Below are 14112 nucleotides of genomic sequence, written 5' to 3' on the forward strand. Positions count from 1 at the left end.
CTGTGTGCTGAGCCCCCTCCTGTATTCTTTCTACACCCACGACTGCAGTTCGACCCACAACAACAATCTCATCATCAAGTTTGCTGATGACACCACGGTAGTCGGACTCATCTCAAAGGGAGACGAGGCAGACTACAGAGAGGAAGTCCTGAAGCTGGCAGCCTGGTGTTCAGAAAACAACCTGGCACTGAATACTAAGAAAACCAAAGAGCTCATTGTTGACTTGAGGAGACACAGCACTGGCGACCTGTAGCCCTGACCCCCATCGTAAGCAAATGCTTCGAGAAGCTGGTCAGGGACTTCATCTGCTCTGCACTACCCGACTCACTGGACCCTCTACAGTTCGCATACCGCCACAACAGGTCCACTGATGATGCCATAGCCCTGACACTACACACTGCCCTGTCACACCTGGAGAAGAGAGACACGTATGTGAGAATGCTGTTTGTAGATTACAGCTCAGCATTCAATACCATCGTTCCCTCGAAGCTGGACAGGAAACTGCAGGATCTAGGACTGAGCAGCTCCCTCTGCAGCTGGATCCTTAGCTTCCTGTCTGACAGACGCCAAGTGGTCAGACTGGGCAGCATCACCTCATCCCCCATCACACTGAACACTGGTGCTCCACAGGGGTGTGTACTGAGCCCTCTCCTGTACTCACTCTACACCTACGACTGCACGGCCACTAACAGCTCCAACATCATTGTGAAGTTTGCGGAGGTGCAGAGAAGTACACCCCCCCGTCACCATCAACGGCGCTGCTGTGGAGAGAGTGAGCAGCTTCCGGTTCCTTGGTGTACATCTGGCTGAGGATCTTACGTGGTCAGTACACACAAACAAAACAGTGAAGAAGGCGCAGCAGCGCCTCTTCTTTCTCAGGAGACTGAAAAGATTCGGCATGAGCCCCGCATCCTCAGGACCTTCTATCACTGTGCCATTGAGAGCATCCTCACTGGATGCATCACCACCTGGTATGGCAACAGCACCGCCTACAACTGCAAAGCTCTCCAGCGAGTAGTGCGGTGCTCTGAACGGATAATTGGAGGTGAGCTTCCCTCCCTCCAAGACATCTACAGGAAGCGGTGCCTGAGGAAACCGGGGAGGATCATCAAGGACTCCAGTCACCCCAGCATAAACTGTTCAGACTGCTTCCATCAGGAAAGAGGTTCTGCAGCATCCGGTCCCGTACCAGCAGACTGAGAGACAGCTTTTTCCACCAGGCCATCAGACTGCTGAACACGTCATAGACACCTCACCTCCACTACTGGAACTTTAACATTATGCACTCCATACTGTACAGTAATGCCACTGTTTTGCACATGTCTCAACTCTGTATATTTTATATATTTTATTTATTGTTTACTCTATTTAATTTGTAAAATATGTGTACACACACACACACACACACACACACACACACACACACACACACGTAGAAAATATTTAGTATACACATCCAGAAATGCATATACTATTATATATTGTACATATATTTATTAGTTTCAGACAGTGTTGGGAAGGTTACTTTTAAAATGTATTCTGTTACAGAATACAGAATACATGCCCCAAAATGTATTCTGTAACGTATTCCGTTACGTTACTCAAAGACAGTAACGTATTCTGAATACTTTGGATTACTTAATATATTATCATGATTTTTACAACAACATGAATGTACTATTGCTATGTGATTTATTACTATTACTGAAGGTCCGCGACTCCGAACTGTAGTAAAGGGACCTCTGACTAATACGGCGGGGTCCCTGTCGGCTCGTAGCCGAAAAATAGCTTTACTTTGTTGTGTGGGTCAACTTTTATTGACAGAGAGAGGCGTTGAAAGGCTGCTCCAACGGAGCTTATTGTTTCAGAGGAAAACACGAACACGGTGTACAGTCGAGTCTTAATAGCTTACTTACAACTGGGCTCGTCAGGCACTCTTCTTGGCTGAAGTGGTTATTATTATATTTAGATGCTTCCAGCTCCCGTTTTTCCTCGATGACAACTCGTACCTTTCCACTCCCCCTTTTCTCCCTCCTCTCGCTCACAGATCCATAACGTGTATGGCAGTCCATTCTCCCTGCAGCACGGACTACACTGCCCATGATGCTACATTCTTTAGAGCTATGCTTGTAGCATTCTGCCTGTTAGCTTAGCACAACAACAACAACGAAAGGCGCTCTCTCACCCAGGAAACACACAGTCGCAGAGAGAGAGAGAGAGCGTCACCCTGTAACCATGGCAACCGTAACGCTGCCGCCTGGAACAACAGAACGTAGCTGTCCAACAAAACCCAAACAGTCCTGACCCACGACAATATGAAACAGGAAAGTACCGCAGTGTAATCCATTTATTTTAACAAAGTAACTGTATTCTGAATACCACCTTTTTAAACGGTAACTGTAACGGAATACAGTTACTCATATTTTGTATTTTAAATACGTAACGGCGGTACATGTATTCCGTTACTCCCCAACACTGGTTTCAGATGTAGCCATTCTTGTATTTTGCTTGTTTACATTATTGTATTTTGCACAACTCTGTTGCTTGTGAAGCTCGCACACAAGAATTTCACTCACATGTGCTGTACCAATGTACCTGCACATGTGATGTGACAATAAAAGTGATTTGATTTGATTTGATTTGATTTGACTTGGCCCCCCTCTACATCAACGGGGAGTGTGTGGAGAGGGTCCACACTTTCCGGTTCCTTGGTGTCCTCATCTCTGCTGACATCTCCGGGACAGGAAACATCTCAGCGGTCATCAAGAAGAACCAACAGCAGCTGCACTTCCTGAGAGTCCTCAGGAAGTACAAGCTGAACTCCAACCTGCTGTTGACCTTCTACCGCTCGTCCATTGAGAGCCTGCTAACCTACTGCATCACGGTATGGTACGGCAGCTGCACCAAAGCAGATAGAGTGAGGCTTCAGAGTGTGGTCAAGACAGCACAAAAGATCATCGGCTGCCCTCTCCCGTCCCTGATGGACATTTATTCCTCCCGCTGCCTCAGCAGAGCAGCAAACATCATCAAGGACAGCTCCCACCCTGGCCAAGTTCAGCCTGCTTCCCTCAGGGAAGCGCCACAGGTGCATCAGCACAAAAACCCACAGACTCAAAAACAGTTTCTTCCCCAAAGCGATAACCACCCTGAACTCACACATGCACCGATAACACAGCCCCCCACTTCCCACTTCCTCTATGGGCCACCACTGTGCAATACCAATTCCATGTGCAATAACTCAACTGTACATACACAACACTATTTATTACATATTACTTACGTCTTGTATATTGTACATTTTATAACCACAAACACCCAGCACGCCCCTGCGGGCGGTTTATCCTTCAAGCTCGGGTCCTCTACCAGAGGCCTGGGAGCTTGAGGGTCCTGCGCAGTATCTTAGCTGTTCCCAGGACTGCGCTCTTCTGGACAGAGATCTCCGATGTTATTCCCGGGATCTGCTGGAGCCACTCGCCTAGCTTGGGAGTCACCGCACCTAGTGCTCCGATTACCACGGGGACCACCGTTACCTTCACCCTCCACATCCTCTCGAGCTCTTCTCTGAGCCCTTGGTATTTCTCCAGCTTCTCGTGTTCCTTCTTCCTGATATTGCTGTCATTCGGAACCGCTACATCGATCACTACGGCCGTCTTCTTCTGTTTGTCTACCACCACTATGTCCGGTTGGTTAGCCACCACCATTTTGTCCGTCTGTATCTGGAAGTCCCACAGGATCTTAGCTCGGTCATTCTCCACCACCCTTGGGGGCATCTCCCATTTTGACCTCGGGACTTCCAGGTTATACTCGGCACAGATGTTCCTGTACACTATGCCGGCCACTTGGTTATGGCGTTCCATGTATGCCTTGCCTGCTAGCATCTTGCACCCTGCACATTATTACATCCATACAATATTGATTGTAAATAAGGTTAGCACGTTGTTAAAGCAGGCCATACAAAAGGCGTCATACGTTATATAATGTGCATATATATATATATATATATATATATATATATATATATATATATATATATATATATATATATATATATATATGTGTGTGTGTGTGTTTTTCCCTATGTTAATACTGTCCATATGTACATAGCGCTGCAGAACTGTACCCCCCCCCCCCCAGCATGTTTACACTGAGTAGGAGATGCTCTGTATCTCATTGTACAACTGTATAGTGACAATAAAGGCATTCTATTCTATTCTATTCTATTCTATTTATGTCTTTAAGACATTCCTGCAGTTTAACTAGTTGGTGTGTGTTATCTGGCTTCATGGACAGATAGAGCTGGGTGTCATCTGCATAGCAGTGTAAATGTATGCTATGTCTTCTAATGATGCTGCCTAAGGGAAGCATGTATAATGTAAACAGAATTGGTCCTAGCACTGAACCCTGTGGAACTCCATAATTAACCTCAGTGTGTTTTTATTTGTTGTTACCTGGCCCTTACTAAGAGATTCAGATTTTTCAGAATTTATCTGATGTAGTGCTTGGCTCAATAATTATTACAAAATAATTATTGTGTCATTTGAACATCCATGTAGATGCTGAAAATGAGAGCATCAACATGTCACTTCATCTGTTATTAAACTCAGTTGGCTTCCCTCAAAATGTGAAAGAACCCACCAAAATGCACAGAAAGTGGAGGTTACCTCATTTGAGTCAGCCAGCCGAGTCAAAAGCACAGAAAAGACGACGAGGGAAACAATATCAGCATCCTCCAATTGTAAAACCATTCCTTGTCGTCTTAAAGTTGCCCCTCGAGAGGATCTTTTGTTCATTTTTCACTTAATACGTGATTATTTCAGTATTTACTGATATCTCACTAATGTTTAATAGTGAGCAGTTTTTGATTGATTTGCAGTGAAACTTCAGGTACACAGAAACCATGGGACCAAAATATTCTCTAGAACATAACAGAGCCTCCGGTTTTGCTGTTTTGTTTGATTTTGTTTGTTGTTGTTTTTAAATAGTGTGATTGGATTCACAGATGCATGTTATCATAGACTTCCATCTATCAGCAGTGAGCTCAGTCTATTTATCCTTAAGTGGCAACCTTCATAATACAAAAAGGATATATCTTTGAGGAATGAGCTACTTGACCTTGCTGTGGATGTTTAGAATTTAGAGTCACAATGCAGCCTGAGATTTATGAACTGTCAACACCAACATAGCTTTCACCTAAGATGTAGTGGTGTGATTTTCCTATTTCTGTAGCACATTTGCTGTCTAAGAATGGTTTCCAAACAATGTAATATATGTAAACTTTGGAAACAAGCATTAATATTTTGATTAAAAAAATAAATCAATAATGATATTTTTATAAGCTAACATGTTGCAGCATCTTAACCAAGTGTCCTCACATCCGCAGCGTCTTTATTTTGTCTACACTGACACAGGAGGAAGCAGACAGAGGAAATAACTGAATGTTTTGATTTAGTTTCCAGAAAGCAAAAAGTGAATTTAATTATGGAGGTGTTCTTGATGGGTGGAAAGATAAAGAGGGTTTTAAATTTCTAGCTAAGTGCCTCAAGACAGACTCTGTAGTGTGTAAAGACCCTGTTTGCTTAATTTGATTGCCTCTACGTTCCTCCCGTACCCATAACTTATAGCCTATTCCTCTTTCCTTTTATGTTTCCTATTGACAGAAAGCTGATCTTGCAGTGGCTCCGCTCACCATCACATATGTGCGCGAGAAGGTTATCGACTTCTCCAAGCCCTTCATGACGCTGGGTATAAGTATACTGTACCGCAAGCCCAACGGGACCAACCCTGGGGTCTTCTCCTTCCTCAACCCCCTCTCGCCTGATATCTGGATGTATATTCTGCTGGCTTACTTGGGTGTCAGTTGTGTGCTGTTTGTCATAGCCAGGTAACATGTTACTAAAGTGATTCAAATGATTGTAGCTTCACACACAGTCACACACACAGTTAGCTACAACTGCTCAGTCTTGTCCCACTAACGAGATCATGTCTGTAATTACAGAATGGAGAGCATGCAGTCACTTAGAAGGAGTGCTCACACTAATCAGTGGTCAAAGTTTGGACTTGACATCATTGCTGTGTAACGTGTTTAATACAGTTTAACCAGCAAGGATCATATCGATGCTGGTACACGGGTACCACTGTTAGACATTTGTAACAAAATGTTTCCCCTCACACTGTCATTTAATGTGGCTGCTAGTCTATAAGTGGCCTGGATCTGCTCACACTGATGCCAGTACATAAGTTTCAAACACACACAGAACCACTTCAGAAAGGAAAGCTGTACGTTGATCAGCCTGTGTGCATGTGTCTGAGAGGGTGGCAAAGAGATTGTGCATTCATATATGTGCATATGTGTGATGTGTCGAGCTAGATGTGAAGGCTGCTGCCCTCTCCCACCTTTCCCTCACTCTCCCCAGTGTCTCGCAGATCATGTAGTATTTGCTTTTCTCTTAATTCCTTCACCTTGCTTCAAATGTGACAATTTCTTAGCTAGTTTTGTCTCATATTTTCCAGTTACAACCCATAACAGTTTCAGTCGAATCTGATGACAAGCTCATCTGTAGTTTCTCTGCTGCCTCTGCTCCATCGCTGAATATGTAAAAAGCAAGAACTAGTTTAATCTTTTCTAACCAGACAGAGATCCTAGGTGTTGTTCCTGAGATCCAGAGGAGCTGCTGGAGCCACTCACTCAGCTTGGGGGTCAATGAACCAACTGCTCCAATCACTTTTGCCTTCACCCTCCACATCTGCTGATGCTCTTTTCTCAGACCTTGGTACTTCTGGAGTTTCTTGTGCTCCTTTTTCCTGATGGTGCTCTCACTCGGTGCAGCTGCATGTATCACCACAGATGTGCTGGATTGTATCAGGGGCATCTCTGCACAGCCTCTTGCCTGGTGCAACACTTGGTAGACCCAAGCCTTTCTTGATCTTGTGCTTGTTCTGTGCTCATGGATGATCTTTGTTTCGGCCTTCTTCTTTCCACTTAGGGTACAGTGCCGAGGTACTGAATTTGGGGTGAAACCCTCTGTGCATGGTAAGGAGCTTCCTTGTCTTAGTGTCAGTGGCTTCTATCTCCTCTTTTGTCCATCTTATTATCCCAGGAGAATATCAGATAGCTGGCAGCCTGTAGGGGTTGATAGCCCAGATGTTGTTCTTCCCATTCAGCTGATTCCTCAGGCTTTCCTAGCAGCCTCTTCATGGAACTCATTTGCCTGTAGGATTCCTAGTTACTTGAAGCTGTCCTTGATATCTGCAATGTTACCTTCTGGTAGTGCAGTTCCCTCGGTTCTGACTACTTTCCTTCTCTTAGTTACCATCCGACTACATTTCTCCAAATGATATTCAGATTGTTCCATTCCGTAGTCGGTATCCGTAGCCACTCTTCTAAATTATCTCACTTCGGGGATTCAGGCCTATGCCGAACAGCTGTGGGGACAGAGCATCTCCAAAATATGACCTTGATGGTGACTTGTGCAGCTGGCTTGAAGTTGGCCTCCAGTGTTGTTATTGAACTTGCTGAACTATCAAACAGTTTTAGAACTTTTTGGATTGTTACAAATCCTGAAATCACATTTATGATACAGAATAATTTGTTAATTTGTGGATTTCTTTCGTAAAATAATCTTTTATAACTGAACACTTGAAAATTAAAATAAAATACAGTTCTGTACTGTGAAAGCCTGATGTGGACCCAGTGCAGGCTGCAGTCCTTTGGTCTCTTCTCCTTAGTGCTCTACTCGATGAATGTCTTAAAAATTGATTTTTTTGACTTGTGTTTTAAAGGAAGTTTATCTTTAACAATGCTGTGCAGCTCTACCTGATTTAGTAGCTGTAATTTAGACACACACGTAAGTAAGTAATAATGTCTGAGATACAAGCGACATATGATACTTATGCAGCAGGTAATTTAGATAATTTAGGACTACTTAACACAATAATACACACAGTGGGATCACAGACATATCGTTTTCAAATCCTTGTAATGTATTACTTAAATTCTTCTATTTTTGCATGACATAAACTGACAGTAGCTCAAATTTAAAGAAAGATTGGTCATGATATATTAAATTTGTGTTCCAACCCGATATCACAAAGCGTGTATTAGACATGCTGGTGCACCATGCGGTCGTCAGCCTCTCTTATGCATGAAAAGGACACGCATGCTTAGGTTGCAGTAAGCTGTAGTACCAGCAGAGGGAGATATTTTATTTCAAGCCAACAGGAAATAGTCATGGGAAATGTTTAAAGAGACTACTAACACATTTCTATCTAAATACACATCAGTGTCTTTACATGTAAATGTAGTGTGTATTTGTCTAAACAGATTCTTTCAAAGACTGAAGTTGGCCAGTGCTCTTTGAAGGTTCACCAGTTTGATCTGGTTGATTGTCCTCGTGGTTGCTATTTGGAGCCCGGTGAAGTAAAAAGAGAAAGGGAAGTTTGTGTTAACTGTAAAACTTTTGGGAGACACACCAGCCTTCTTGCACCTTGTTCCAGGACCCAACAGTTTTACCGTTAATAAACGTGTTTTCCAATGTTACTGGCGTTATGATCACACAAGAGAATATAAAGCAGCAACTGTCATCTAAGTTGGCTCAGAATATGCACCTATCTGTATTTATTATTACAGTAAGCATGTGCTTGGTAAGTGTATAAATGTCCCCCTCACTTTATTCCGTCTTTTCTCCTGTGTACACAACTGCATGCTGGGCTACAGCTGCATGGTTTGGCTGTAGACTGTAGGACGTTCGAGTCTTACAAAACTTTGTGAAATGGGAAATTGACAAGAAATAATATGTAGAGTGAACAGAAAATTTTGGGAATGTGTCCCAATTATGTGATTTAAAAAAATATGTGTTTATTGAACACTATTAATTATTATGTTAGTTTATTGTAATCGATCAGCCACAACAGCATAATTGGTGAAAGGTAAATTAAAGTTCACCATCCATTTATTCAAAAATGAATAAATAAACAAATTCATTTCTCTTGACAAAACTAACCTTACCCAGCTAATATAACACACAATGGCTACATTGTGTGTTATATTAGCTGGGCCATGCTACCCCGTGGGGGAAGCATGGCCAGGTTAAGCTGGATAAGCTGCCAAGCAAAACTCTCCCTCCCTGTGCATCTCTGCTGCATCCTTCCTTATGCACTACCCCAGTAAAGAAAAGAGCAGAGAAGTCATAAACAGCAACAGATATGATATATCATTAGTCAGATACAGCACAATAAGAGAAGCTGGGTTGGACCTACACTGTGTCAGCTGAGCAACCAGAGAGGGCTGGCACTGAGATCAGCTGATCTGCTAGCGTCCTAGTTGGGTTCAACTGTGGGGTGTGCCTGAGTTCATGGCATCCCCAATACATGTAGTTTTAATGTTGTGGTTGATTGGTGAATATTTTGAATGTCTTCTCACCCACTTTCTGCTTTCTGTAGTATATAGTCATTTACATGAGTTTTGCTTCCTTTATTTGTTTTAGATTATTTCTTAATGTGATTTGTGTCTTTACAACAATTCAAATGAGGTAAGGATACTTTTTGGCTGCACCCCTTTCAGCGGTTAGTTTTTCACATTTGATTTGCCAGAGTTTTGTGCTGGAAGCTGTTATTGACTCAGTTCCTACGGGGGTAACCATACAAATGAGGTAAATGTCATTTACTTTAGATTCTTACCACACGATTTGAGAAGACGTGTCTTTCCAAAAAGATCCAGTTGATCTAAGTAGCTCACAGACTCATTCAAATAGGGAATAGTGAAAAGGGAAAAACCTATTGGAATTATATCCATAATATTGCCCTTACTGATGTTTTTAATTGGTACTATAAAAGTTATATTTGGTACTATAAAAAAAACTGAAACAAACAGAAATGTACATGTCACCTTTGTGTAGCTCATTCAACTCTCTGCGTTAGCTGTGGATTTTGATTGGAAATGTAAATCGACTGGTGCTCGTGGACATTTATCTGTTAAATGATGAGATGACACACATTTCAGTCAACACTGTAAAACACAGGGTCTTAACAGGCAAAATATTACAAGCAAGACCCACAGCTGAGTTTCATTGCGAATATATATTTGTGTGTGTATGTGTGCACACTTATCACACTTATACATCAAAGCAAAGATCCGACTGTTACTTATACTTGTGGGGACCAACAGTTCCTTCCAGGCCCCACAAGTTTGGAGGCATCTCTGAGGCTCAAAATCTGGGTTTAGTGTCAGGTTATAATTAGTTTAGACTAAGGGTTCATGTTGATGGTTAGGGTAAGCAGCTAGGCAAAGCATCATGTCAACTGGATGTCCTCACTCAGATATAAAAAGCAAGTTGTGTGTGTGTGTGTGTGTGTGTGTGTGTGTGTGTGTGTGTGTGTGTGTGTGTGTGTGTGTGAGAGAGAGTGAGAGAGAGAGAGAGAGAGAGAGGAAGAGAGAGCCTACACATTACCAGTGTTGGGCAAGTTACTTTGAAAAAGTAATTAATTATAGTTACTAATTACTTCTTCAAAACAGTAACTGAGTTACAAGATTCTAAAAGTACTTAATTACTTGAAAAGTAACTATTGCGTTACTTAAACAAAAGGTTTAACCCTGGGGTCCAGGGTATAATCGGCCATTTTTGACCACTTCTGATGTTTCCTCTACATTTCACCTTTCACCTACATTTCCTTTGTCTTGTTTGGTTCATTCTTTTCAGCACAACCTCACGTGTCTGAATTTAGTCATGTTTTCATTTTGACAAACTGTATTAACACAACTGATCTAAAATCAGACAAAAAACACAAAATCAGAGTAGAAAGTTATATTTTTTACTGTAACAGCCACAAACATGTTTATTGAATCATATTTCATAACTTTAAATGTAAATATAAATTACAATTTTAAAATCATATTCACAAGTTTTACAACAAAATTACTTGCAGCCATTTATATTTTACCCTTTTTTTTATAACCACTTCAAACTGTTTACAGAACAATCAGCTGTTCTTCAATAAGATGCCACAAGTTATTTGTACCACTGCAAATAGTTCTGTCCACTATAAAGGAAACATCACAGCCTGATACCTGCAGGTCTGACAGCAGCAGGTGTGTCACTCCTGTTTCTACCTGGAGACAGCAGTCGCCTCATTGTTCTGACACACGACACAGAACTATCCACAACACTACACACTAACTACACAAGACAGCACATTAACTACACAAGACAGCACATTAACTACACAAGACAGCACATTAACTACACACTGCAAACACGCTAAACGTCACAAATCTCTCTCTCTCTCTCTCTCTCTCTCTCTCTCTCTCTCTCTCTCTCTCTCTCTCTCTCTCTCTCTCTCTTGCCATCACTCCTAAATCTTCCCCCTCTTCCTAAACAACCAAATGTCATCATTTTTGATTGGTTGATGTGGTGCATTTTTCCACCAGAAAAGCAGCTGTTTTTAAATATATATATATATTTATTTTTTAATTTTTTGCTCATAAGCAGAGAGGTCTCGCTGCGCTGTCCTCAGACAGTAAACGTGACGAAACTATTGAGGAAAAACGCCGTATAAATTGTTTATCATGACTCTGGTTTTACTGGCCCATCAACACAGTTTATAAACTGGCACCTTGTTGCTTTGTCTTCAAGTGGTCATGTGATTGGCTGACCACGACTACTTTATTCTTCCTCAGTCAAACAGCAGCACTCATGGCATTGTTTTCCCCCCTTAGCTCCAGGTGTTGTGCCAAAAAGTGTTCGTCTGTCCGCGGGAGCGCAGCTGCTTAAAGCTGTAGCGCCCAGATTACTTACAGCTACTTCCTGCAGCTGATATACGATGCGGTAAACTGAACACAGCTTCAACCATCTGTTTGTTGAAACAATAGTAACGCGACCGCATTTTCTTGTTAGTAACAGTAATGGCATTGTAACGATAGGAATAGTAATTAGTTAGATTACTGGTTACTGAAAAAAGTAACGCCGTTGCTTGTAACGCTGTTATTCCCATCACTGCACATTACATATTTAATGTTGTATGCTTGTGTTTTATTCTGTGTATCACTGTTGGTCCAGTGGCTGAAGTATGAGTGCTACACTGCCAAACAGACAGTAATAGGACTGAAATTACAGTGGTAGAAGCAGAGCAGCTTTCTTTTCCAGCTGTAGGCTTAATTTACATGAATGCACAGCTGAACTATGACTGTGTTGTTCTGACACCTGCCCTGTTTCCTCCTGTTACATGTGTCAGTGTAACGGTACGTTATCCCCTGTATGTTTGTCTTAATGACAGAAAAAGCCTTTCCACTGCTTCTGGTGCAGGTGATAAAACATATAGTACATCTCTTCCAAATCCCATCTGTTAGCCATTTGTTACATTTTGGAGAACAAAGTTGCCACATCCTCAGCATCCTGACCAAAATGTTTCCGCAGAACAATTACAAACAGAGACATAAAATCATGCGTCCATAATCTGTCCGTATTTTGCAGTATGTCTCTCATCTAAACTCTGTAACTATGACTCATGATTTGACTTCTAATTCTTGTCTGTATTTTCAAAAGTACAATATTTCTGCCTGTCATATCAAAGCATAATTGACTTTAGTCTTTTCATGATAACATTTATGGTAATATGTGCTCATATTAAAGTCACTCCTCAGCATCCCACAGTCCTATATGGATATTAGATTTAAATTAAAGTGACTAATAAGAAAAGTGAATTTTACCAGTCTTAAACTCTTAACATCCACCATGTAACCAACAGCATTCAGTATTCTGGTTTGCAGTCGAGCCTTCTTTTGTAAGTGTTCGTATCTGATTCATTCTTGATTTGTGAAAATGAAATAAAGTGAGGTGAACCAACAAACAGCACAGAATGTTAAACTAACAAAATAATTAGAAACCCAAAATACAGATGACTCACTTAGTATATAATTGTTCCTTTTGTGGTGAAGTACCCTCTAAGGCAGGGGTGTCGAACTCCAGGCCTCGAGGGCCGGTGTCCTGCAGGTTTTAGATCTCACCCTGGGTCATCACATCTGAATCAGATGATTAGTTCATTCCCAGGCCTCTGGAGAACTTCAAGACATGTTGAGGAGGTGATTTAGCCATTTAAATCAGCTGTGTTGGATCAAGGACACATCTAAAACCTGCAGGACACCGGCCCTCGAGGCCTGGAGTTCGACACCTGTGCTCTAATGCAAGGGCAAAGACTCCGATCTGACCCACAGGATGGATCTTGGAAATTGTAAAGGACGCACACACACACACACACACACACACACACACACACACACACACACACACACACACACACACATTTAGCGAGTTTAGTTTCTAAAGTATATTTTCTGTGATTTCCAAGGCAAAAGACAAAGGCTCAGATTTGCAACAAAACATCTCAATGATTCTCAGAATTGTTAGAAGAAATATTCTGGGACAAACAGGACAAAAGTGGAACTTTTTGGAGGGGTTGAATCATGTTACATCTGCCATGAAGCTAACATTAAACTGAACATGATACTGAAGGTTAGATGTGAAGGGACCTGGATGACTAGCCATAATTTGCCTATGACTTAATGACCTTAAAATCAAGCTCACTTGAGTTATGCAGCAGGACAATGACTGCAATGATGGGAACGACTCATTGCCAGTTATCGCAAATGCTTGATTGCAGTTCTTGCTGGCAAGGGAAGCACAACCAATTACAAGATTTATGAGGCAATTCGTTTATCACATGGAGCCAGGTAGACTTGAATAGCTTTTTTTCTCTTAGTAAATGAAATCATTTATTAAAACGTGTATTTCGTATTTACTCTTATTATCTTTGGCTAATGTTAAAATTTCTGTAATGATACGAAACATGGAAGTGTGAAAAGGAGGCACATATTTTTCCATAGCACTGTATCGAGAGTTTTTCTTTGCTGTCGGCCAATTTAGAATGAGTAATACCTTACCTTGTGTCTCTGTTTAAGGACAAATCCAGAGCACATGGAAAAATCCCTCATGACACAGACACAACAGTAAGACTGAAACTAAGGATTGTAGGGCAATAACAAGAGAGTTACATAATGGGTCAAATACTTTTAACCCACATAAATACTTTTCATTTTCATGGCGACTTACATAAATGATGAAC

General features: G+C 41.6%; 1 protein-coding gene across 3 annotated transcripts in view; it reads left to right on the top strand.

The window, feature by feature from the left end:
- Window positions 1-14112, top strand: part of grik2 (glutamate receptor, ionotropic, kainate 2) — a 336418-nt gene that overhangs the window by 240235 nt on the left and 82071 nt on the right. For all 3 annotated transcript variants that reach the window (XM_085290496.1, XM_085290498.1, XM_085290497.1), the window contains exon 12: window positions 5658-5881. In XM_085290496.1, the coding sequence (XP_085146622.1) occupies window positions 5658-5881 (224 nt within the window). The remainder of the gene's footprint in view (window positions 1-5657; window positions 5882-14112) is intronic.

Source organism: Mchenga conophoros, linkage group LG11 (assembly GCF_057382185.1).
Source record: "Mchenga conophoros isolate Kocher_MC1m ecotype Shallow Benthic linkage group LG11, M_conophoros_male_GT1.1, whole genome shotgun sequence".
Classification (NCBI taxonomy): domain Eukaryota; kingdom Metazoa; phylum Chordata; class Actinopteri; order Cichliformes; family Cichlidae; genus Mchenga; species Mchenga conophoros.